Source organism: Furipterus horrens, unplaced genomic scaffold (assembly GCF_987537825.1).
Source record: "Furipterus horrens unplaced genomic scaffold, mFurHor1.1.pri manual_scaffold_9, whole genome shotgun sequence".
In the NCBI taxonomy this organism is placed as follows: Eukaryota; Metazoa; Chordata; class Mammalia; order Chiroptera; family Furipteridae; genus Furipterus; species Furipterus horrens.
The window spans coordinates 95310735-95335759 of NW_028327179.1; the positions used below are offsets into that span (position 1 = coordinate 95310735).

The window sequence follows — 25025 nt, forward strand, 5'->3', positions numbered from 1 at the left end:
TCTAATCCCTCGCTGGGCAGTAAGTGAAGTCTCAGATATTTCATGCCGTGGATCAGCACAAATATTGACAATATAATTTGAGTTTATAGGCCAGAAGTTGTCCGGATCTGTCCTGTATCCTGGAGCGCGAGTAAATGTCACTTTATGCCCCTGTTTATACAGAACAACTGGTTCGGACGGGAGGCAGCGTGTCTCCTTGAACAGCTGTCATCATCTCTCTAGATCTGAGTACCTGTATGTGACTGTCACCCAGTATGTATTTGTAGTTGTGCAGCAGATGTATAGTGGCTGATAAAACAGAAAGAACTAGGGTTTTGATTGCCTAGTAAAGTTAATCTGATACAGTAAATGGAAGAAAAGTGTCTGGCATGGGATGTTTAAATCGAGGTGAACTCCGGACTGAGCGTGAATGCAGTGGCCAGCGGGGACGGGGCACGGGACCCGCCAGCTCACCTGGCTCCTGCGAATGTTGGGGTGTTGAAGGAGGAACGGAAACAGATACTTTTGCGGGAAGCTGAGGCTGCAATAAGGAGGTGAAAATAGAATAATTACGTGTCCTAAGAGGAGGAAAAGAGCAAGAGGTGAGGATGAAGGCTTCTTCCACTTCCAGTTCTCTCAGTAGAATGAGGGGAGAGCCTGCAGAATCCATTTCCATCTCTTTGGTTGCTGAGGGTTCTTCAGAACAGACCAACATGATTAGCCAAGTTGTAAGGGAGGACCGTTGGGGATGCCGTTTTTCATTAAGTAGTTCCCTGTCCTGAATTGGAGGGAGAACAAATTATGTGGAGAAAACCCAAGAAAGCAGGAGATACTTGAAATGTCTACAAGTAGTGAGTGGCTTCTTCTGCCGAAGTACACCTCAGTACAGGGTGGGGCAAACGTAGGCTTACGGTTGTGAACACTCAAAACACAGTTTATTCTTGTATTATTTTCAAAATATTTTCTTTATTTTGAGAGGTGGGAGGAGGATAGAGAGAGGAAGAGAAACATCCATGTGTGAGAGAAACTGATCGGTTGCCTCTCACACACCCCAACTGGGGACCTGGCCGACAACCCAGGTAGGTGCCCTGACTGGGAATCGAACCTGCAACCTTTTGATCCACAGGCCGGTGCTCAGGCCACTGGCACCAGCCATGGAGTATTATTATTTTTAATTATTATTTTCCATAAGGAAAACTATAAACCTACTTTTACCTCACTCTGTATAGACAGATGGTTGGGAACTAGTAAGACTGGAAGGAAGTAGGTTTTGGATTTCTGTAGTTCAGAGGGTAAGAAAGAAAAGGCAATGAACTAGAGCTTCGCTGTAGCCATTATTATATTATTAACTATTATTATAAGTGGAGGTTTCTCACTGAAGGGAGATTAAGTCTTCAGCTAATAAGTGTTCTTGAATTAATGAATAAAGAGTGGGGTTGGATTTCGGTGGGCTTTTTCCTAAGCTCACCTGCAGAAAAGAAAACAGTGCATCACTATAGTGATAGCTCAGGAATTGAGCTGACTGTAGGTGGTGGCGTTCGCCTGTGTACGTGATTAATCAGTGGACGGACCCTTATTGGTCACATTTTTATCATTTGGGAAGCAGAGTTTTGAGAGAAAAGTGCCATGTTGAGAATCAGGAGACGTAACTTCTAGTGCCGTCTCTCAGTAACTTCTGTCTAACGTTGGACAAATCCCCAGGTGGGAAGTTTTCTCAGGCTACATCAGTTATTATTTTCCAGGAGCTCAAAGGAGAAGGCGTGCTGAACAGAAAGAACCCTGCTTAACGGAGCATGCCAGCCTCCCCGGGCTTAGCGACTCGGGTTGGAGCTGTCGAACATATGGGTGGGTGGGTGGGTGGGTGTGTGTGTTTGCCCAAATGGGAATCACTGTGTGTGTGTGTGTGTGTGTGTGTGTGTGTGTGTTTGCCTAAATGGGAATCACTGATGATTGTGAACTTGGTTACTAATGGGATGCTATTGTATCACTTAGTTGATGGGGATCATGGTGTGTGGGGACAGGCTGAAAACATTGGACTAGATAAACTTCTAAGGACTCTTCCAACCTTAACACTAGGTTTTCAGGAACTAGAACTTGGGCTTAGATACCTTTGATACAGGCACTTTATTTGCCTGGCTGCAGTGGGGCTTTGATACTTTGCTGAGGAAATAAACAAAGAGAGTGAAAACAGGGATTGGAGAGCTGAGAGCTGCTGAAGTATTCAGGAAGCCATGGTTAAACAGTGGGTCCATTTATGTATCTGGGGTAAATCACCAATCTTATTCAGTAAACGGGTTAAAACATATTTTGGTGAAGGCCTGCAGGGAGGGTTGACTTTACAGACATGTGAGATCCTGCGGCTCCTTTTGCATTGGCTCACTTCTCAGAGGAGCTGGTTTTACAAGATTTTTTAAATTTCAGTGCTGAGCCATTCATTCTTGTTAACCAAGGACATGGCTTCTTCCTCCCTCCTTTCCTTCTTCTTTCCTAGTTTAGCAAATTCAGTCTTGGGGAAACGCTCTTGGCTTGCTTTATTATTATATTATTATTATTAAAACTGTGAATTTTTTTGCCTTGCTGAATAAAGCACCAACTAAAGAAATCCATTCAGAGACACTATTTGACCTCAAAATTCCAGAACACAGGGGTGGTATACTTCTTACTTGTCCACAAGGAAGCAATGGCGTACACTTGGCCTTGGCAGTTAATGGTAGACATTGTTAACTTCATTTTTCTTTTGCTAAACTTTCACCGTCGGCAACAGAGATGAGGCGTTTTAATGCCATGACTACCTGGGGGTCTCTTGTTTTCTCTCCTCTTTTATGCCCTCGGAGGAGGATTGAAATGAAGATGGTCACCACTTACTCTAAGTCATCAGTAGGATTTCTTCCCCACCCGTTATACTTTTGTGACATTGGGGGAGTTCCCTATGTCATGCGCTGGGACAGGTAAGAAGATACAGATTCCTGAAGCAGCGGGTGGCACGTGATGCGGAGACCTGGAGAACAACAGATACCATCCTTTGGTTGGTGGAGAGGCCAGACCAGAAGGCCCTAAAATCTCTATAAAAACCGTTCCCATTTTTACTGTTCCCGCAGTTTCTAACCTCGCACACTGCCCCTTTCTCCCAGCCACGGGAAGCCTCTGCCGGTCCAGGGCACCGAACATTCTTCCTTAGCAGGCGGCACGTCCTCCTGCTTGGTCTCCCGCTTTTCTCACGGGCGGACGTGCTCAGCATTCCCCACGCATCCTGGGGGCCCACTGCCCAAATTGTTACCCGTTTGGGTGGGGAGTCAGGCCATGTGTAATCTGAAAAAGCGCTCCCTCTCTGCACGCAGGAGAATCCCTTCTCTGAGCTTCGTCCTCATCTTTGCTTCCGTTTCTACCCCCTCCCACGGTTCGTGGGCCAGCGGTGGCTCCAGCCTGGCTATGCAATGATCGCTGATTCTGGGAAGCTTCGATAAGTTGCAGTGGTCGTGATAAACATCAAAACTTGAAGTCGGTTCAGTGTAGAGCAAAAACTGTGTTTGCATCCACCACAGGAAAAGCTGGTGGTAGGAACTGTGCGATTTGCCTCTGGCCTGCAGTGGGAAGTGCTGTATTTAGGGAACCAGGACGGATCAATGTGATTTTTCCCTTCGTGTAAAGTTGTTATTGAAGGAACAACTTATCTTATTTTGCAGTCCTAAAGTAATAAATAAAACATTTACGGCTTAGAATAAATTGCGTGTATCTCATTTCCTGTGGTAGCAGGCGCTTTCATACTCTTTTAAAGCCTGGGGCTAGGTGACATCAGCAGGTATTTTTTCATTTTATAATCCAGAAGCTTTAATTCCTTTTTGTCAGAGAAAACCTGCATTTCAGTACTGAGCTCATCTTCAGGGACCCTTTTTGATATGACTACATCTTGTAGCACCTCTTTTAAATCATGTTTAATGTCACTTCTCCCTGGAGACATCGTGGTGTCGTGGAGAGAGCATGGGCTTCGAATTTATGTACAGCAGTTGTGTGTGTGTGTGTGTGTGTGTGTCTGTGTGTGTGTGAGAGAGAGAGAGAGAGAGAGAGAGACAGGGTTTTCAGTTCCCATGCAGATTCCTGACCCATTAGCCATCCGGGATTTCTCCGATGACCAGACCCAGCCGCTGGAACATTTCTCGTGATTCCTCACTTAGCCTTTTTAGAGGGCGCTCGTTCCCATTACCTTTTCCCCAGACACACCCACCCTTGGGCCATCTTGCTCTCGTCACACTCCCATGACTCTTGTAGGTTTTTTACCCTCTCCTGTACTCACCTGCGATTCTTCCTCTTGCCTCGGGTGCTCATCCCACTGAAGGACCGTCCCCGCTGACCTCTCGGTTCAGGAATGCCAAACACCCACACGAAAACAGCCTGCAGCCTTTGCTACAGTGAGTCAGTCTGTCCCATGCAAACGTTTGCCACGTGTTTATCACACAGGCATTTAACTGAGTGCCTTCTGTCCACAAGCGTCTGTGCTCTGGAAGAGAAAATGGTGAATTACCCGTGACTGGAAGACAGTTACAGTCGGGAGAAAGCCGAGACACTCGGGTTTGTGTGCGGTGGGGGAAGGCGTGTGCGTCTGTGTTTGGCCTTCGGTTTCCTAAAGGCGGAGGGATAAAAAGGGTCAGGTCCTGGGACGGGTAAATCATCGTCTTTTAGAAACAGCAAAACATGCAGTTTGTCCAGAGTAGAGGCCGCGTCAAGGGGAGGATGGGCGGTCAGGAAAATGGGGCTTAGCCTTCCCCTCGGTGGTTCCCCGCATGCCCCTTGGCTTTCCGGTGGGACGCCGTCTCTGAAGTTCACCTGAGATTCTGCTGGTGTTTCCTGTCAGCTGTGCCAGTGCCCAGCGCGTCCCCTTCTGTGGCTCGTACATCCCTTCCTGCTGGTGGCCTCTTACCCGCTCTCCTCCCTCCCATTACCGTGCCGTCTTCAGTCAGGGTGACAGGCTGCGGTTCCAGGTGTGTGCCTCAGGCTGTCCCCTGGGCACCTCCGCCTGAAGTCTCCCCACCATGTCACATCCGCAGATCCACAGCCACCCTCGCCTTCCTTCCCCCTGAACCGGTGCCTCTTCCTGCATGTCACCTCTGCTAGCGCCACCTGCCATCACGTGGCTTCAGGCAGAAGCGTGGGTGCTGCCTCTGACCCCTCCTTGTCCTTTCATGTCCACCAGCCAGCCCCTTCAGTTGACCTCCTAAGTGTCTGCTGAATCTGTCCTCTTCCCTCTGTCCCCGCTGCCGGGATCCTGGCTCCCTTTGTCACCCTTGTCATCGCTGTCATCGCTGACCTGCAGTTCCTGAAGAGCCCTGCCGGGTCCCCCTAGATTCAGTCTTCCTTTGACCAATGCCATCCTCCCCCTGCACCCAGAATGAGCCTTCTGAAACGTGAAGGTGGTTACGTCGGTTCTCTTCTTTAAAACCTTTTAAAGGCCTTTAGGATAAAAACCAGAGTTTTAAAGAGCTTGAAGGCCCTTGGTGATCAGCCCGAGCCCGAGTCCTCAGACCCCCTCTCCCGCCGCCCCCCCCCACGGCCCGCTGCCTCCAGCTGCCCCACGCCACCTTCGGGCGCCTGTGCTGCTCATGCTCCAGCACTTGTAGGCTTTCCGCACCTGGACCGGGCTTCGAATTTGCAACCCAGGCATGGGCTCTCTCCAGGAATTGAACCTGCAACCATTCAGTTATGGGACGATGCTCGACCCACTGAGCCACACCGGCCAGGGAGGAACCTCTCTTTTGCAATAGTTTGCAGAGTTCACTAGAGACCACCAGGAGACCTCATGGGAGAATTCCTTTTTTCTTTGAGAGTGTTTGATCTTTAGAAACAGCTTGGTTCACAGAGTAAGGCCAAGATGGTTAACACCATTTTTGGCATTTAATAAAAGTATGATTATAATGAGATTTTTCTTTGTAGTATCAGTTGATACATATTCTGGTTTTCTCACAGGTAGCACTGACAGCATATTCTATTTGACACATTAGAATTCAGGAAATTAACTATCAGAAAATCTTGATTTTTGAATAGCACTCTGATAAAATCAAGCAGTGTTAGTAAGCTCAAGAGAGACATCTTTAATAATACCCTTAATCACAAGTTAACCATCAGAATTTTACTTCTAGCAAAAAAGAATTTAGGAAAAAGTGATCCTAGATTCTCCCCCCATATTCTTGTACGTATTCGGGGCTATTCTCTTTTCAGCTGGGGCCACGGGAGTCGGTGTGGCCGAAATACAGTGAGGAAGGTGGTCCTCTTATGACCCAGAGGACCCTGGCGCCTCCAGGGTCCTGTTCCCAGCAGAAGGGAGGAGCAGGCGGGGGGAAGGGCAGGGAGGTAGAGACAGGTGCCCAGCTTCTATAGCAGTGTTGGGGGCATGGACAACGTAGTCCTCAGGCTGGGTTCGTAAGGTAAGAGATTGGAGGCACAGGTTGGTCCCTGTACTGGAGAGACATCCAGGCAGGTGGTTGGAGGAGCAGTCGGGCCAGGCTGGAAGCGGTGAAACCCCTGGGGCGTGGGGGAGCTGCCCTGGGGACGCCAGTCCCGTGGGATCTGGTCGTGGTGCTCAGGTTACTGCTCTGAACCCAGCTGTGCTCTGTGACCCAGCAGCTGCGGAGGGTCCAGCGCTGTACCTCGTCATTGTGGAGAAGGTGACAGATGCGAGGGATCACGGCAGCTGTAAAGGGTTTTGGACGTGTGAATTAGTTTTCAGTATTTTACTATTTGGACCCTGAACTTGGCTCATCTTGTGTGCGTGTACATATATGTATACATATATGTGTCCTTTTATATTTGCTGATGCTAGAATGATGGAGAGGGATGGGGACAGGGCGAGGGATGCATGACTATTTGTGACTCCCGGGTGAGGGAGGAGAGGGGACCTTGTGCAGCTCGCTCCCTTCTGCCGCAGGGTGGTCCTAGAGCAGTGTCACTCCAGCACATGGGGACTGTGTCTGGCAGGACAGGCAGCTTCTGAGCTAGACAGACTTCACAGGGGCTGAGTGCCCGGCAGGGCTTGGTCAGAGTCCAGCATGCCCTTCAGAGGCACTGGTGCCATTGCGGTCCTGCTGGCGCGTGGCCTCAGGCTCAGCCGGGTAGCGTGGGTGCTGCCCCCTGGGTAGAGCTCTCTGGTGGAAGCTGACCGCCCTGTGCAACCCGAGGCCGCTTCCTGGCCCCGCCGCGGAAGGAAAAGCCCCGAGCAGCCTTCGATGACACTGGGGCGAAAGCAAATGGTTTTTTTGTTTTAATTTCTTTTAGTTCCACCTTAAATATCAAAATTCGGTTTGAATTACTATAAAAATGCAAAATTCAAGGACTACTGTGTTATGGTAAAAGTCTAAAAAGAGGATTTGAGGGAAATGCCCATTTCTCCTTTTAATTCTGTTCTGTAAACTATAGACTGGTCGTCCTTCCTGGGTGCTAGCTTTCTTCACTTCGACCCGATTAACGGCAGTTACCTCCGCAGTGCCAGCACCATGCGTCACAGGGAGAAGGTTCTGGAGCCCCGTGGGCAGTCAGCCATTGAAAGCGCTCCTCTGGCATACACGGCAGACCCGTTGTAGAGAACTTTATGTGAAACAGATGAACACATGTTGATAGAGTGTTTTCATTTTGGCAAGGCACGATTTTGCCTCGTGCCACGTTTTCCCCTTTAGGGTGTAAGTGGCTGTCTGGCATGGACGCCAGAAATCAGAGATTTAGCTAAAACAGCAGCAGAAGCAACGAAACATCAAATTTATTTCCAGTGAATGACCTGAGCAATTTGTACTAGGTAAGTAAGAAACATGCAGGATAGGAGCATTACCTTTCTATCGCTGCCCTAGCAGGTGATCAGCAACTTAGGGGTTTAGCGCAACACAAATTTATTGTCTTACGGTTCCGTGTGGTAGAGTCCAGCATGGGTCTCCCTGGGCTCAAATCCGGACGTCGGCAAGGACCTCGCTCCTTCTGGAGGTTGTAGGGAAGGACCCACTTCCTGGTCTTTCCAGCTTCCAGGAGGTCTCCCTGCCCCACCCCTGCTCCTGACCTCCATCTTCAAAGCCAGCAGGGTTTCCTGCCTCCAACCATTCTTTCTTCCGTAAGCAGATTGGCCCCTCCCCGCAGCCAGGAGCGGTTCTCTGCTTCTGAGGACCCTTGTGATTAAATGCGGCCCCTTCACAGCCGCTCACAATCTGCCGTCTCCAGGAGCCACGCTTACTCCCGCCTGTGAAGCCGCAGACTCTCGGGCTCTGGGGATGGGGATGTGGACATTCTAGGGGGTGTTATTCTGCCTGCCATTCTGTGGCAGCCGTTAACACAGTATTTCAGTCAGAAAAAGGATTTTTGAGCCATGCTCATAATTTGTTATAGGTCTTCAAGAAACTTTCACTCGGGTATTTCACAGGGAAGAGTTGTACATATTTAAAAAAACAAATCTTGCTTCTTTGGATTTTAACCTGCTTATTCAAGCTAACCTGCATTCCCTTCTGTTTGCTTTGATAGTGATAACCTGCTAAGGAGAGCAGCCTGTCAAGAAGCTCAGGTAATGCCACTCACTCCCCGCGAGACAACTGAAGCCGCCTTATCTCCGTTGTGCAGAAAACGGGGGCTGTTCTGGGGCACTTGCCAGGGCCTTCCATCCTGGGGTGCGGGCGTTTTTTCCCCAACTATCAGGGGATGAATCAGGCTGAGAGCCAAGTCCGAATACAGCTGGAGGAAGTTAACCGTCTGGTGAGGAGCGGTTCTGACGCCCACCTCTTCAGACTTGTTTACCTCGGGATTAGTCCTAAGCGCACGTGGGCTGGAGCTCTGGGAGTTCGTTCCTCTCCGCTGTCGCCCTTGAGGATGAGGCTAAACCCTGAGTCATCCCTGATGCGCAGAGCCCCCAGGATATCAGTTCAGAACAGGTGTAACCTCTCACAGGCCCATCTTCTTAAAACCGTGGGTTCATATTTTTAAAGCCCGTCTCTTAGCCCAGCTGACTCATACCCGTGCGTTGTGATGCAGCCCCAGGACCGTGCCCTTCCCTATTCGTGTGTCTTGCTCTTATTAGTTACAGTTGAATTGTAAATCCTTTCAAGTTCAAGGCCACATTTTTTTTTTTTTTGTTCTCTCCCCTCCAAATTTGTACATTGTAACTTGCAGGTGAATTTCCATGACTGAATTGCCCTCTTGTTGTATGTCATTTAAGTTTATTTTTCCAGAAATACCAAACAAAAACAGGAAATGGGAAAGGTATGATGTATGTAGTAGGGGACGTGGGGAGCAAATAACTGTTATCCCTGAAATGTGTTGAGGGATGACAATGACAATAGGTATTATTAGTAAATTCCTCTCTTTTGTAAACTGTTCTAAATCTCTTTTCAGAACTTGATTACTTGTTTTTTCTCATTGGGCTCTACGTTGTTTTGGAAATTGACTCAAACTTTATATTAAAGTTGAGATGATCCCCACCTCAAGTTAATTATCTATTAGCAACTGGGGAATTTTCTTGGGAGGGGAACCCTTTCTTTCTCTCTCCAAGGAAGAAGGGTCATAGGGTCCTCCCTTTCTTGAGACAGATGCCTCCACCTCTGTTCTGAATTCCATCCCCCCTCACTTTTTCAGAGACCGCGCTCCTTGACTTATTTCCACCTCTTCATATATTTGCCTCTTCCCACTGTTCTCATTCTTCTCTCCCCAGTGCATGCTTAGCCCCTTCTGGCTGGTAAAAATCCGTTCTTAGACTCTAGTTCCTGTTCCTGTTTATGTCCTTCTCTGAACAGTCTACATTTTTGGAAGAATATGATTTTTTAAACCTCATGTAAACTTAGCTCACTGTAGTCTTACATAAACTCCTTAACCTGCTGTAAACCTGAAACTTGAGTTGCAAATAAGTACTCTAGAGACTGGAAACCAGGACACGGAGGAATAACCTGAAACTGTAGATCTGGAAGTGGGTAGGCATGAGAACTTGGTAATTATATCATTTCTGGCCACATTCCAGAAATAGTATGGATAGAACAAGAACAAATTATAATATTTAGAGGTTTGGTAGCAAAATGTTAAGGTCTAATTCAGTAAGAGTGAACACAGGATAGAAATTAGAGTGTACCAGGGTGTTTTTTGTTTTTTGCTTTTAACAAAGAAACAGTATGTCTCTCTGAAGTATTCAGAAAACATTTATTTTTTTAAAGCAAGAAATGGACAAGGTGAGAAAGGATCTCCCATGAACTCTCAGGGAGTAGGTCGATTTACAGTCAGCTGTTTAATAAAAATTTGTTGTTAACTTTCATTTTTTCCTATAGTCACTTTGTACCTCTGCACTTAAGTCCTGCCTTCGTGACCCAGACCTGCTCCCCCGGCGTCTCAGCCTCGGAGTTTTGCCCCTTGTGCTGCTTCCACTCCGTCCTTTCCGTGGCTCTGGTCCAGCCCGGACGCAACGGCAGCAGCCCCCGTGAGCCCCCACCCCTACACCTCCGTGCTTCTCAATCCTGCCTCGTCCTTCCTCTGCTCTTTGGAGCGATAAAGCAGGAAAAGTGTGGATTTTGGAGTTCAGATAGGTGCACATTCTAGGCTGTAATTTATGAACAACGTGACTTGGACTCAAATCTTTCTGAATCCTATTTTCCTCATCTATTAAAAGGAGAATGTTTAAGACCTGCTAGGTTTCTCAGAACTAAGAATAATGTGTGTGAAAGTGGCAAATACCAGGGGCTTAGTGAACATTAATTACATTTCTTTTCCTGTTGCGGTTGATGCTATTTAGTTATCTTTCAAGGTAGTAAAGTAGAAGAGGCAGGTAGGGTATTAGTTTAGATACATATATAAAGATGTGAAGATTAAATGGTAACACGAAGATTCTTCATAAGTAAGCTTTAGTAATAAGTTGAAGTAGAAAAAGATTACACTCTGAAAACTAAAGACAAATAGATTAAAAATTCCCTTCTGGCAAACTGTTGTCTTGTGTGTTTCTGATAAACCTAGCCATAGCTTATGGAGAAAACAAGAGTTACCGCTAGGAGGTAAAGCAGGTTTTTTTAATGATTAAATAATGGGACACTTTTGTGTCGTTGCCTATGGTGTTTGTGTTAATGTGAAACCCTGAAAGAGCATGTTTTCCTCCTAGAGTAGCTATTACATCTTCTGGAAGGAAATTCTTTTGGAATGAAAGAATATATGTGATCACTAACTGAATAAAAGGCCATTTACTTAAATCTTTTCTGTTTTCCTTTTTAGGTATTTGGCAATCAACTCATCCCTCCCAATGCGCAGGTGAAGAAGGCGACCGTCTTCCTCAACCCCGCGGCTTGCAAAGGGTAGGCGGCTTGTGAAGTATGCGGTTGGTGACTTGGGGCCTATTCAGCTTTTATAAGGGGGGGAATCGCAGAGTATCAGGCAGCTGGTTGGATTGTTAGGAATTGGAAGACTAGGTTCAATACACTTCTGGCAATAAGATTTATTTATAATGAGGCAATAACGGTTAATGAGGTACAACTGTAAAGCTAACTGATGCTTAGCAAACTTGTCTAATTGAAGTGCATTAATCGTTCCAGAATTAACACTTGCAAGTAAGTCTTACTGCTTGGCAGTGGCCCCCTTGGGAGAACTGCTGCTATGATGTAGATCGTTAGACCGCCTCTGTTGCAAGGTGTTCACAGGTGGCCGAGAGCTCGGGCCTGGCACGGGCAGAAGCATTCGCTCCTGGAGGAGTGAGCCTTGTGAGCCAGGCCTCGGAGGTCGTTTGAGGGAGAACACTCAGTCTTTCTGACTGAGAACATGGTCCACGGGACAGGGCCTAGAGACAGAAATAACTAATTATGTCTCTTGCTGTGTCACAGGACAGGCAGTGACCTGGTCTGGCTGGCCTGGAGGGGTCATGTGAGGGAATCGTGGGAGTCAAGGTGTGCAGAATACTTGGGACCTTGGATGATGATGATGATGTGTCCTTGTTCATTTATTGTAACAAATGTCCCACGCTAGTGTGGGCTGTTGAAAGTGGGGTAGGCTGTGGGTGTAGTGGGGCAAGGAGTATGAAGGAACTCTCTACTTTTTTAAACAATTAAATTTATTAGGTAACAGTGGATAATAACATGTTTCAAGTGAATAAGTCTATAATACATCACCTGTCTATTGCACTGTGTGCACACCACCCAAAGTCCAGTCTCCTTCTGCCACCATCTATCCCCCTTTTCCCCTCTTCATCCTCCCCGTCTCCCCTTCCCCTCGGTAACCACCATACTGTTGTCTGTGTCAGTGAATTTGTATATTTGTTTTGTTTGTTCATTTCTGTTTTATATCCCACCTACAAGTGAAATCATGGTTTTTGTCCTTTAGCATCTGACTTATTTCACTTAGCATGATATGTCAGGATCCATCTGTGTAGTCAAAAATGGCAGTATTTCATCATTTTTTATGTCTGAGTAGTATTCCTTTGTACATATGTACCACAGCTTCTTTATCCAGTCCTCTGTTGAAGGCCACGTAGGTTGTTTCCATGTCTTGGCTATTGTGGATAATACTGCAGTGAACATAGGGATACATATGTCTTTATGCATAAATGCTTTTAACTTTTTCAGGTAGATACGCAGAAGAGGGATTGCTGGGCCGTATGGTAGCCCTGTGGTTAATTTTTTGAGGAACCTCCATACTGTTTTCCATGGTGGTTGTACAAATTTGCATTCCTAACAGCAGTGAATGAGTTCTTTTTTGTCTGCATCCTCTCCAACACCTGTTATTTCTTATTGATAATAATAACTCTTCTAACAGGTGTGAGCTGGTATCTCATTGTGGTTTTGACTTACATTTCACTCATAGCTAGTGAAGTTGAGCATTTTTTAAATGTATCTGTTGGCCATCTGTATGTGGAAAGGGTCTGTTCAGTCCTCCTCCCTTTTCTAATCAAAAAAAAAATTTTTTTTTTGGTTATATGAGTTCTCTTTATATTTTGGATAGTAATATTAGATCCTTGTCAGAGGTATCATTTGCATCTATCTTCTCCCTTTCGGTTGGTTGCTTTTTTGTTTGTTCATGGTTTCTTTTGCTGTGCAAAAGCTTTTAGTTTGATATAGTCTCATTTATTTATTTTTGTTTTTATTTCCCCTGTCTTTGGGGGTCAAGTGCACAAAAACCCATCTGAGTTTAAGGTCCATAAGTTTAGTACCTATGTTTTCTTCTGTGTATTTTATTGCTTCAGGTGTCTTTAATCCATTTTGAGTTAATTTTGTGTATGGTATTCCACAGCAGTCTAGTTCCATTGCTTTGCATGAGGCCTTACAATTTTCTCAACACTATTTATTGAACAGGCTTTCCTTTCTTCATTGTATGTTTTTGGCTCCTTTGTTGAAAATTAGTTGCCCATATATGTGGGTTTATTTCTGGGATCTCAATTCTGTTCCATTGGTCTGTGTGTCTGTTTTTCTGCCAGTACCATACTGTTTTGATTATTGTACATTTGTAGTATAGTTTTATATCAGGGAGCATGATACTTCCCACTTTGTTCTTTCTCAAGATTTCTTTGGCTATATGGGGTCTTTTATGTTTCCATATAAATTTTAGGATTAGTTATTCAAATTCTGAGAAGAATGCTATTGATATTTTAATAGGATTGTATTGAATCTGTATATTGCTTTAGGTAGGAAGGACATTTTAACAATATCAATCCTTCCAATTCATGAGCAAGGTATATCCTTCCATTTATTTGTATCTTGTTTAATTTCTTTCTCCAGTGTCTTACAGTTTTTAGAGTACAGGTCTTTAACTTTTTTGGTCAGATCTATTCCTAAGTATTTTATACTTCTTGATGTAATTGTAAATGGGATTTTATTTTAATTTTTTCTTATCATTCACTACTGGCATGCAGAAATGCAATAGATTTCTATATATTGATTCTATATCCTACAATTTTACTAAAGCCATTTATTAGTTCTAACAGTTTTTGGGTGAGTCTTTAGGGTTTTCTACAAGTATAGATAGTATCGTGTCATCTGTGAATGATGAGAGTTTTCCTTCTTTGTGTCCATTTTGGATGCCCCTTCTTTCTTTGTCTTATCTGACTCCTGTGGCTAGAACTTCAATGCTTTTTCCAACAGAAGTGTTGATAATGGTCATCCTTGTGTTGTTCCAGATCTTAGAGGAAAGGCTTTCAGCTTCCGAAATAAGTTTCTTTTGTAATTTCTTGGGACGGAGTGTGGCTTCACAGATGTAAGGACAGGTCATGCCTTATTTCTTTTTAATTCAACAGTTTAAGATATTTACCTACAGAATCTTTAAATTGACGCCTTTATTCTGCCTAATTGATCCTATTTGCCTGGCTTTGTTAAAGCCACTTCCTCCCCCTAAAAGCACACCAGTCATAATGCCTATTGATCATTCTTGTTTAGCATCATTACTACATAATGCCAACTATCAAACCTAACACAGTACAATCAAAACACCCCAGATAACTCCAGTGGTGGCCAGTGGCTGAAGGTAGCACAGAACTCCGTGGGCTTCAGGGTTTGAATGATCAGGTCTGTAAACTCTTTAATGCTCTGTGATATTGCCGGAGCTACTTAACGTAAATGTTCTGTTTACTCATTTGTAAAATGGAAGAAGTAATAGCGCATAACCTTACAAAATTGCCTATATAATAGGTGCCTTTAGGGTTAAATGAGATAGTCCCTTTGAAGTGTTTGGCATATTTCCATTTCTTAGTAAGCATGGGATAAAAGAAATAGAAGCTGCTGTTATTGTTATTATTCACTTGTAGGCCAAGTTCACAACATCATCTACTGCGCTCTCCCACCCTTCCCAGACGTGTTTGTACCTTTCCTGCTGCTACTCGAACTGTTCTAGGTCCTGTTCCTTGGAAAACTAGGAATTTAGCAACTTGTTGATTCTGATGAAGAAAATGTATGGTGGTTTGTTTGGGCTATAATCAGCTGTTTTGAGCTTCTACTTCTAAGAGATCCATTTTTAAAGACTATTTTTTAGATTTGTTTACATTTTTACACGTAAATGTACTTGCATTTTTAAAGATAGGTTCTTGCTTAAAAGTATACTATCTTTATCTACAAGTGAGGCTAAGGGAAGGCTTTCCTTCTTGAAGACATTGTCCCCTTTATCAAGGTGACTCCCTGCATGGTTCTAGGAAGCAGCCACTCTGAAGCTCTCCAGCATCTCTTTCTAAAGCTTTCAGTATTTAATTGCACTGGTTTTCTCATGTTAACTCTGTCGTGACACATAATTTATAATGTATTGTGTAGCTATATCAGTATGTAGTTCTGGTTTAAAACTACATACGGGCTTTACAAAATAATATAATTATATTATATATATATTATATTCAGCATTAATAAATAATACATTATGCCCTGGCTGGTGTGGCTCAGTGGACTGAGTGCCGGCCTGTGAACCAAAGGGTCACTGATTTGATTCCCAGGCAGGGCACATGCCTGGGTTGCAGGCCAGGTCCCCAGCTGGGGGCGTGCGAGAGGCAACTGATAGACGTTTCTCTCGAACACCAATGTTTCTCTCCCTCTCGTTCTCTCTCCCTTCCCTTCACTCTAAAAATGAATGAATAACACCTTTTAAAAAATAAAATAAATTAAATAATACATTAAGGAGTAATTATTTTTGTGAGTGTACATAAACCTGGAACTTGCTACAGGCGTATAAAGTTTTAATTTCCAGCGCTCTCTCACCCTTGATTATATAATAAATGATGCATTTCTTACTGGGGACACCTGTGTTTCAATCTTTTAGGTGGAACATTAGAAGGGAAGAAAGCATCGTTGCTTGTAGAAGTTTTCTGTGCCCATGGCATCACATAAAGGCCCGAATGCTCAAGTCTTATTTCTTAATTTATTTTTTTTAAAATAATTTATTTGTTTGTTTGTTTATTTATTTGTAGAGAGAGGGGAAAGGAGAAAGAGAGGGAGAGAAACGTCACTGTGTGGTTGCCTCTCACCTGTGCCCCAAATTGGGGACCTGACGTGCAACCTAGTCATGTGCCCTGACTGGGAGTCGAACCAGTGATACTTGGTTTGCAGGCTGACGCTTGACAAGTCTTACTTATTTCTTAAGCTAACTTAAAGGGGCTTACAGATTTCTGTAAGTGATTAATGTAGCCGATTGAGACTTCTTCAGAGTTTCGCTTCTCAGAGATAGATCCAGTCCACGTCCAACTGCTAGTAATGAGAGCATCCAGGAAGGAGAAGCGTTTGTAGCATCACTCCCGCAGCCTGATATTGCTGGGTTAAGCCCCAGGCATGGTGAGCTGGGCAGGACAAGCGTTCAGAGCAATGGAAAAAGTAGGAGGTATCTGTTTAATTTGCTTTTACCTGCTCAGTTAGGCCCCTGGCTTGAGATGTTCTCTTTAATGGTTCTTGTGAACATTTATCCAAGCTTCTCAATTTCCACTTCAATTGATAATAAGAAATGTTCTGTTTTGTCTGCCGTTGGTGCTTATTGTCTGCAGTGTAGAGAATGTGGTGTGTATGTGTTCCTCATGGGCTGACTTTGCATCTTTCTAGTATGAAGCATTCTCAAAGTCAAAGCATACATCACTGGTTAAAAAAATACTTTTTGAAAGAGAACTGAGTAAATGTGGATGTAGCAGTTAGCTCTTTGGCTAGTTGACTATTTCAGAAGTACTAGTTTGTTTCTGATATGATTATTGAAAGTATTTGGGTCAAAGACAGGTCAACTAATTGGTGTGTTTCACACTTATTCAGCTTTGAGACCACACCTTTGGGGACCTTTTGCAACGTCTGCGTGCCTTGATTCCTAGGCTTTTTTTGAATCCTCTCCTGAAGTGGGCAAGAGTCACTGTCAGAATGATGTGTATGATACTTTTAAAACACACAAACTCTTCTAAGGGCTTTCTAACTGTTTTCCTCTCTTTTAAAAATATTTATTTACTTATAGAAAGAGGGGAAGGGAGGGAGAAAAGGAGAGAAACATAGCAGATTGGTTGCCTCTTGCATGCCCCCAAGTGGGGACCTAGCCCGCAACCGCCCGGACCAGGAACCAGACCTGCGACCTTCCGGTTTGCAGGCCGGCACTCAGTGCCCTGAGCCGCACCCGCCGGGGCCTGTTTCTTGTGTTATGAGACATCGCAGTCATGTCACTTCCCCTCAGAATGTACAGGCCCACATTTAGGGTGGGTCTAGTCATTCATTCATTTGTACATTAATTCGTTAGATTCTTAATAAGTATGTTGATCTGTGCCAGACGTATTCCCAGAGGCCAGGGCACTCGGGCAGATTTGGTGTCCGTCTCTGCAAGGCTTCAGGTCTGGTGCGAAGACTGTCTTGCAAATCCCTCATCATCATGCAATCAATGTGAGAGTGCCTAACAGAGGTGTGCACACTGTGCTGGGGCAGGGCCCTGCTTGGGGAGTCCTGCGCACGCTGCCGAGTATCCTAGAGCTAATTTCTAACTTTCCTCTATCCCGGCAGAAATTTGGCCCTCATGGAAAAGAATGTTGCTCTTTCTCCAGGGATTTTACTGCAGGCTTAACACTGAAGAAACAAAGATAGTATTTGAAATTGTTACAAATGATGTGTTTCTCCCCCAAAGGTCGTATTCACTGTGTAAGAGTTAAGCAATATTCTGTTTGGCTCAGTCTGTTCCCCGGGACCGTATGAAAAATGTCACAGTAAATACATTCTCTCCTTTCGCCACAGGAATACAAATAGGTTCCTTAAAGACGTAACACATTATACTTAAATTACAAGTATTTTTTTTTTATCTGCTTTGTCATGTGGTACCTCCAGCTCCTGCACCTGTCTAGCACATAGTAGGTGCTCAATAAAGCCTTGTTGACTGAATCAAACATTGTTGTCTGAGTGGAGCCATATCCGGTGTTCATTTTTCCTTAGGAGCTGGACGTGAACTGAAGCATCCCAAATGGATTAAAGCTTATTGTATCAGACGAAGGGTAAATTCCTGGAGGCCCCCGAGTGAGGGAGTCAGTGTTTCCATCCAAAGAAACTCATTTCTCATCATTAAACTTCCTGTACTTGAACTAATAAAGGGAACCTGTGTTCCTTAGTCTGTTTCTTGTTCTACACTACAGAAGGTGGTTGGGCTTTTTGTTCTCCTCCTGAGAACTCATGTTAAAGTATTTCTATTTTTTCCTTTGTCTACAGCAAAGCAAGGACTCTATTTGAAAAAAATGCTGCCCCGATTTTACACTTATCTGGCATGGATGTGACTGTCGTTAAGGTGAGAACTGCTGCAGTGTTGATCTTATCCCAGCTACTGCTGCTTATAATGGAGCCTCTTCTCTTGATCCGTTTGCAGAAATCACTTATCACTTAAGACAAGACCAGAGAAATCAATGTTGTGCACTTGTTCTGATCACGAAAGCAATTTTGTTTTTTTAAAGCATTGTCAGCTTTTCATTCTTCGAATAGGATTAGATGGAGGCATAAACCTGATTCCTTTCATGTGAAGATAGGATGTGGAATTGTCTCTTGAAAGATGAAAATTGTCATAGCTGTAAGAACATTTTTTTTTTTTTTTAACCTGCAAGTTTGAGTAACTAATCTCTTGCTAGTTCTGCAGACCAGTGAACATTTTTTCTCTGGTGAGGAATTATCTCTGGTGAGGAATTTTAAATGGTAAAGCTTCAGAATTTGCAAGCTTTAGGTAAGCAGAAAAGGTGAAAGGAAATTGTGTTATCTCAGAAGATGCTTCAAGACTCCACTTGGTTGACTTGTAAGTGCTGTGCATGTGATGTGTACATAAGTGTGCATACTTGATGACTATCACTGTTACCGTGTTTGTATGTCTACGGTTAACCTATTTTTAACATTACACACTTCCATTAAAACATCGAGATTACAAGGTCATTTAGCCCAGCCTACCGAGCAGTGTTGAATTCTCTTCTCCAGCTTGTCTGAGGCTTAGTGTTTCAGCTCTCTGCCTCCAGGATGGACGAAGGGGGGACACGAACATTTATTTAAGTACCCGTAGTGCATATTATAGACTCTGCGTGTTAGAGGTCACAGAACGGCTACTTCAGACTAATAACATTTGTTCCTGGAATGTTTGGTTGAACTCCCAAGTAAAACCATCTGGGCCTGGAGCTTTCTTTGAGGGATTTTTAAAATATGTATTAAATCTCTTTTACTGGCTCTAGAAGTACTCAAGTTCTATTTCTTCTTGAATTAATTTGGTAAGGTAAATTTTGCAAGGAGTTTGTTCATTGCATTAACGTTTTCAAATTAATTGTTTATAATATCCTCTTTTTACCTTTTAGGTTTCTGTAACATCTCATTTTCATGCTTAATATAGTTTATTTGTCCCCTCATTTTTTTTTTTCTCAATAGTCTTGTAAGAGGTGCATCAATTTAATTAGTCCTTGCCAAAACCGACTTTCAGCTTGCTGATCCTCTCTCACGTTTGTTCCATTAATTTCTGGTTTTTGTCTGTTGTTTCCTTTATTCTACTTTCTTTGGATTTTTTTTTTTCTGCTATCCTTTTCTGACATTTTAATGTGGATGCCTGCCTCATTAATTTTCACCCTTCTTTCCTGCTATATGCATTTAAAACTATACATTTTACTTCTTCAGCTGCATTCTCGAAGATTAGATGAATAATATTTTCATTTCCAAGTATTTTTAAATTTTCATCATGATTTTTATTTGACCTATGAGTTATGTAGGTATGTTTTAAAATTTCCAAGTTTAAACTTTTTCCAAATCTTTATGTTAATGATTTCTGATTTTATTGTGTTTTGATCAAACAGTGAAGTCTATATAACTCCAGTATTTTAAAATCTGTTGAGACTTGTTATGGGCTGTCATGTGGTTTATTTTCATAAATGCCTCATATATGCCTAAAAAGCATTTGCGTCGGTTTTTGGAGATCATCTTCTGGATATGTCCTTTAAGTCAAATCTGTTGTGTGGCTCAAATCAGTGTCCTTACTGCTCTTTTCTCTGTTTTAACTATGGGTTGTTCAGAGAGAGAGGTGTTAGGAATCCCCGACTATAATTGCGGATTTGTCTCTTTCTCTACATAGTTCTGTCCGTTTTTGCTTTTGCTATTTTGAAACCGTTAGTAGATACCCTCAAGTTTCAAATTGTTTTTCTTGCATTTTGACCCGGCCATTGAGTAACACTCTTAGCACTAATTCTGCATTTTGCCAGAGTCCATAGTCATCCCTGTTATTACTAGTAACTGTACCAGCTTACTTTGGTTGCTTTTTGCTCAGTGTAATTTCTACATCTTTTTTACTTTCAGCCTTTTGTAATTTTTTTTTTTTTTAGATGCATCATTTGTAAAGGTGTGAAAACAGGATATTTTAAAAAACAATCCTTTTTTATTTTGTCTTTTGACTGGACACTCAATCCATTAACCTTATTATAATTGTTGATACATTTAGATTTATTTCTATACTAGTTACCGACTGCTGGGTTACAACCTGCCTCGATAACGGTTTTCTGCTCCTGAGTCTGTTGCTCACTCAGCATCTGTGTTCAGAGCTGCTCTGCTGGTCTCGCCTGGGCTCCTCAGGGGCGCGTCTTTTCATGGCTTGTTAGCTCATTGTTTTTCTCACTGAGTAATATTCCATGGTATGTCTTCTTACCTGCTGATGGACATCTTGGTTGCTCCCAATTTTGACAGTTATGAATAAAGCTGCTATGAATATTCGTGTGCAGGTTTTTATGTGGAGAGAATTTTTCAGCTCATTCAGATAAATACCTAAGAGTGCAATTGAGGATGCTTAGCTTTGTAAGAAACTGCCAGGTTGCATTTGAGATCTTGCTTCCCAGCATGTCATCAGTTTGACTCAATAAACTCTTATAAAATTTTTTAAAAAAACAAAAAACTGCCAAACTGCCTTTCAAAGTGGCTGTACCATTTTACATTCCCACCAGCAATGAGTGAAATTTCCGATTGCTCCACATCCATGTCAGCATTTGGTGGCGTCCGTGTTTGGGGTTTTAGCCATTCTAGGGGGTATATATAGGGGAGGGCTAGAGTAGGGTTATTTCCAGCTCTCTGATGACATACAGCATTGACCGTCTTTTCAGCTGCATATTTTCCATCTGTACATCTTCTTTGGGGGGGAGTTTGTTCAGATCTTTGCTCTTTTAATTAGGTTATTTCTTGTTTGTTATTGTTGAGTTCTAGAGTTCTTTGTATCCTTTATCAGATACGTGTTTTGCAAATATTTTCCCTTGTACTGTCTTTGAAAGCTGTTCCTTAATTGTCTTAATAGTGTTTTTCACAGAGCGGAAGTTTTTAATTTTAAGGAAGTCCAACTTATCAATTTTTCTCCCATGGATCTTGCTTTTGGTTGAAAAACTAAAAACTCATTACCAAACCCAGGGTCTAGATCCCCTTCTGTTATTTGCTAGAAGCTTTGTAGTATTTTAATTTTAAATTTGACCCACTGCAAGTTGATTTTGTGAAAGGTGTAAGGTTAGTGTGTTGATGCATATTTTTGCATCATTACGGCACTTTTTTAATCCTTCCTCTTTTGGTGCATTTGGAATTTTCATCTTAAGACAGACAGAACCTCAAATGTGTTATCCCTGTAGATGTAACCTTTCAGATGAAGGTCTGTTAAATCTGCAGAGACCTTTTTGCATTTTGATTCTTTCCTTCATGTACTTATTCACATTTATTGAGTTTTTTGCAAATACTTATTGAGTGCCTTCTGTGAGGTAAGCCCTGTCTAGGAATTGGGGATACTATCAGAACAAAATAAGCTTTTCCCATCTCTCCTCTGACAGCTAAAGCGTGAAAGGAAGGGGAGCAGAAAAGAAACACACACATAAAACACATGGTTTGTCCAATGGTGATGACTGCCGAGGAGGAAAATCAAGCAGGGAGAAAGGGCCGAAAAGAACGGCAGGGGTAGTTTAGTTCAGAAAGCCAAGGGCAGCGGTCTGATAAGATGACCTGGGAACGGAGGCCTGAAGGAACTGAAGGGGTGATGCGGCCGCTCCAAGGGCGGGAGAACCCGGGCCAAACACACGGCACGGGCCGGGCGGGAGTGCACTTGGGTGTTTGCGGGAGAGTATGGGGCCCGTGCGGTCGGCGTGGAAGGAGCTAGGGGAGACTGGAGAGAGGACGAGGATGGAGAAGGAAGGAGGGGCAAGATTATCGCTTTGTACTGATGCTGTCTGCAGTAAGCTACCTTTTATCTCCATGTGGATCCAGCAATGTATAGGATGTCACTGAGCACCTGCCTACACGCTGATGTCACTTCCTTGAGCATCTCGCTTTGAGCCTAGACATTCACTTAATTGGTAACTAGTGTGTTTGTACTCGAGCATACTGTGTCTGCGTCTTCCCACCTTGTCCCCAAGGATGTTCTCAAACAGCCTGGCAGGTGCCTTGCTGAAAACCAGTTACGATGTCTGCCTAGTTTCCCAGACCCACTGATCTCGTCATCTGTCAGAGGTGAGGGGAAGTCTGAGATGCTTCGTTCTTAGCGATCCTGTGCTGATCCACAAGCCGTTCTTTTAATTAGGATTTGATTTTTTTTTTCAATGAAATATTTGAAAACATACAAAGCCAGTCATTTCAGTTTTTAGAATAAAAGTAGGACCATTGGTCATAAAATTAAGTGGTGTTAGTTCAGGGACTTCCTTTTTGCTTTGTGTTAACTGACTTACTGGCTCAGGTGCTTTAGCCAATCTGAAATCCAATCCTTAATTTTTGCCTCTTAGTGTGTCTAGTATAGTGTCAACTGGAGGGAGTATTTCCTTATTTTAGCATTAGTCACGTTAGGTCTATTAAAATGCAGTGTTTGGTTTTAGAGGCGGTTGCTTAGATGGCTCATTTCGTTTACATATACGTCTGAGATGAAATATCAATAAAAATGGTGATACCTAGGTATGTTTTGACTAATGTGAATCATACCTGTACTTTATGTACAATACTTCTATGTACCATCCTTTGATTCAGTACAGTACTGAGTATGAACAGTTACCTTGCTAGTTCCTTTCCGTACTGCGTTACAACAGTATTGTGGGCAAGCCATGATTATCCCCTCCCCTAACACACATAATTTTGTTGATAAGAAAACTAGGTTCCTGAGAGTTTAAGGCCACTCCACTAAAAAAGTAGCAGAGTTGAGACTTAATCTCCGTCTCTTGGACTCCCCACTCTGTGCTCTTTCCATTCCATTGCTCCTCCTCGTTTGCATCTACACTTGGCTTCCTGCTTTCGGAGGAAAGGCGCTGGTGAGTGAGGTCATGGCGTCTGCACTGGCCTGGGGATGGGCCCTGGGTGAGCTCACTGTGTAACAGACAGGTCAAAGGAAGGAGCTGACAGGGCGGTTTCTGCGGTCCCTTCCGGCTCCGAAAGTACAAAACTCTAAAAACTATATGTAGTTGCTCTGTTAACTGTTCAGTGGTTCCTGTCTATCAGTTATATGGAATTTAAGAAAAGACTTGGTGTAAAACTTTACAGAAAATAACCTATATTTTTAAACATTTCACCGGTGGCCCCAGGATGATAACTTTACCAAAGGCTCCCCTTTGTATTTCAGACAGATTATGAGGGTCAAGCCAAGAAGCTGCTGGAGCTGATGGAAAACACGGACGTGATCATTGTGGCCGGAGGAGACGGGACGCTGCAGGAGGTACGGCCATGTCCCTGTGTGAAACCCCTTTGAAGGTGCGGGAGACAGACGTTGATTGTCGAGCAGTGGCCCACAGTGGGTATCATTTAAGAAAATTATTTCTTCATGGCCCATATTTTAGGATTGTTTCTGAGACAAGTATAGTGTTAATGTTTTTCTCATGTGCTGTTTTTTTTTAAGTCTGATAAAATATACAACAGAAGACAAACAGGTGGTGGGTGCCATAAGCTTTTCATATTTTGAAGACTCTTATGGGAATCAGAGTTTCAGTTACGAGGAATGTTTCTTATGCAGTAAACAAGGGAAGTTTCCTTTAAAAAGAGGCATCTGCTCATCCTCCATTTCTGTCACACGTTTTGTGATCGCTGTGTTCAGATGGCTGCCTCCACCTTTGTTCTCAATTCCCACATCCTTAGTGCTCCCTTGGGCCCAGAAAGGGCTGTGAGCGTATCGCCTTGAGGGGCTCTTTTCTGAGCAGTAGACTGGAACCTCCACTGTGTACTGGAGACCCCCGAGGGGCCCAGCCTGGCGCAGGCAGCCCTCTGCTCGGGGTGTGACCTGGGGCCACGGTTCACACCCGCGCCTCATTCCCATCGTCTCTTGCCTTCATCTGTGGTGTCATTGGTGTTCAGGAACCAGGAATCAGGAATGAGCAGGTCGCCCGCAGACAGGGTGCTGTTCTGTGTCTTGTTGGGTTTAGCAATTCCGTGAGCCTTAATAAGCTGCTTCGAAAAAGGCTGTGCTGATGATCTTGTAATTGTTTTAATGGTTTTTTAATGAAGTGTGAAGAAGACTGATAGCATGTCAACAAAGAATGAAGTAGACCTCCTGACAGCCCCATTTAATCCTCCAAGGCAGTGAGCCGGGAGATGAAGGGAGAAGATTGGCATCAGCCTCTGCTTTACAGAATCTTCTTAAGAAAGATTCCAAATTGTGTATCTGGTATAATCCGGTCATAAAAATGTGCCCTGATGGAAAAGGAGTTAGAGGGAAATGCACCAAAATATAAACAACTGATTAGGGATGGTTATTCTGTATGGTGGGTTTATAAGTTTATAAGTTACTTTTTCTTCAGGTATTTTTCAGTTTTTACAGGGCATATGTACCACATCTTAAATATAAAAATTCAAATAAGATGTATCTTTTAATAGAGGGACTTCTACCCTCTCATCTCTGTAAGCATCAATAAGCAACAGTCTTCTCTGAGTGTAGCCAAGGGTTATTTTTTTCCTCTCTGTGCACTTTATTGTAGCAAACTAGGTCTTTTGTATAACTGACGTGAGCAGCACATTTATACCATCTTCTAGGACTTAAAACATAATTTTGCTACTATAATGTGGTGATTTTAGAATTATTTTATCTTAGTCTTTATTGTCCTATGGGCCTTAGGTCAAGAATAAAATTCCATTTAGCTCTGACCCTACTGGAGACTATTATGTGTGTCAAGGGCCAGTGCATCTTTTCACATGGCTTCTAGGACAAAAACATGA

The 25025-nt window shown here is 43.4% G+C and overlaps 1 protein-coding gene across 1 annotated transcript in view; it reads left to right on the plus strand.

Annotated features, from left to right (window-relative positions):
• AGK (acylglycerol kinase) overlaps positions 1 to 25025 on the plus strand; it is a 73567-nt gene that overhangs the window by 18717 nt on the left and 29825 nt on the right. Inside the window, exons 3-6 of the mRNA XM_090287596.1 lie at positions 8467 to 8506; positions 11182 to 11261; positions 18078 to 18153; positions 23443 to 23535. Of these exons, the coding sequence (XP_090143722.1) occupies positions 8467 to 8506; positions 11182 to 11261; positions 18078 to 18153; positions 23443 to 23535 (289 nt within the window). The remainder of the gene's footprint in view (positions 1 to 8466; positions 8507 to 11181; positions 11262 to 18077; positions 18154 to 23442; positions 23536 to 25025) is intronic.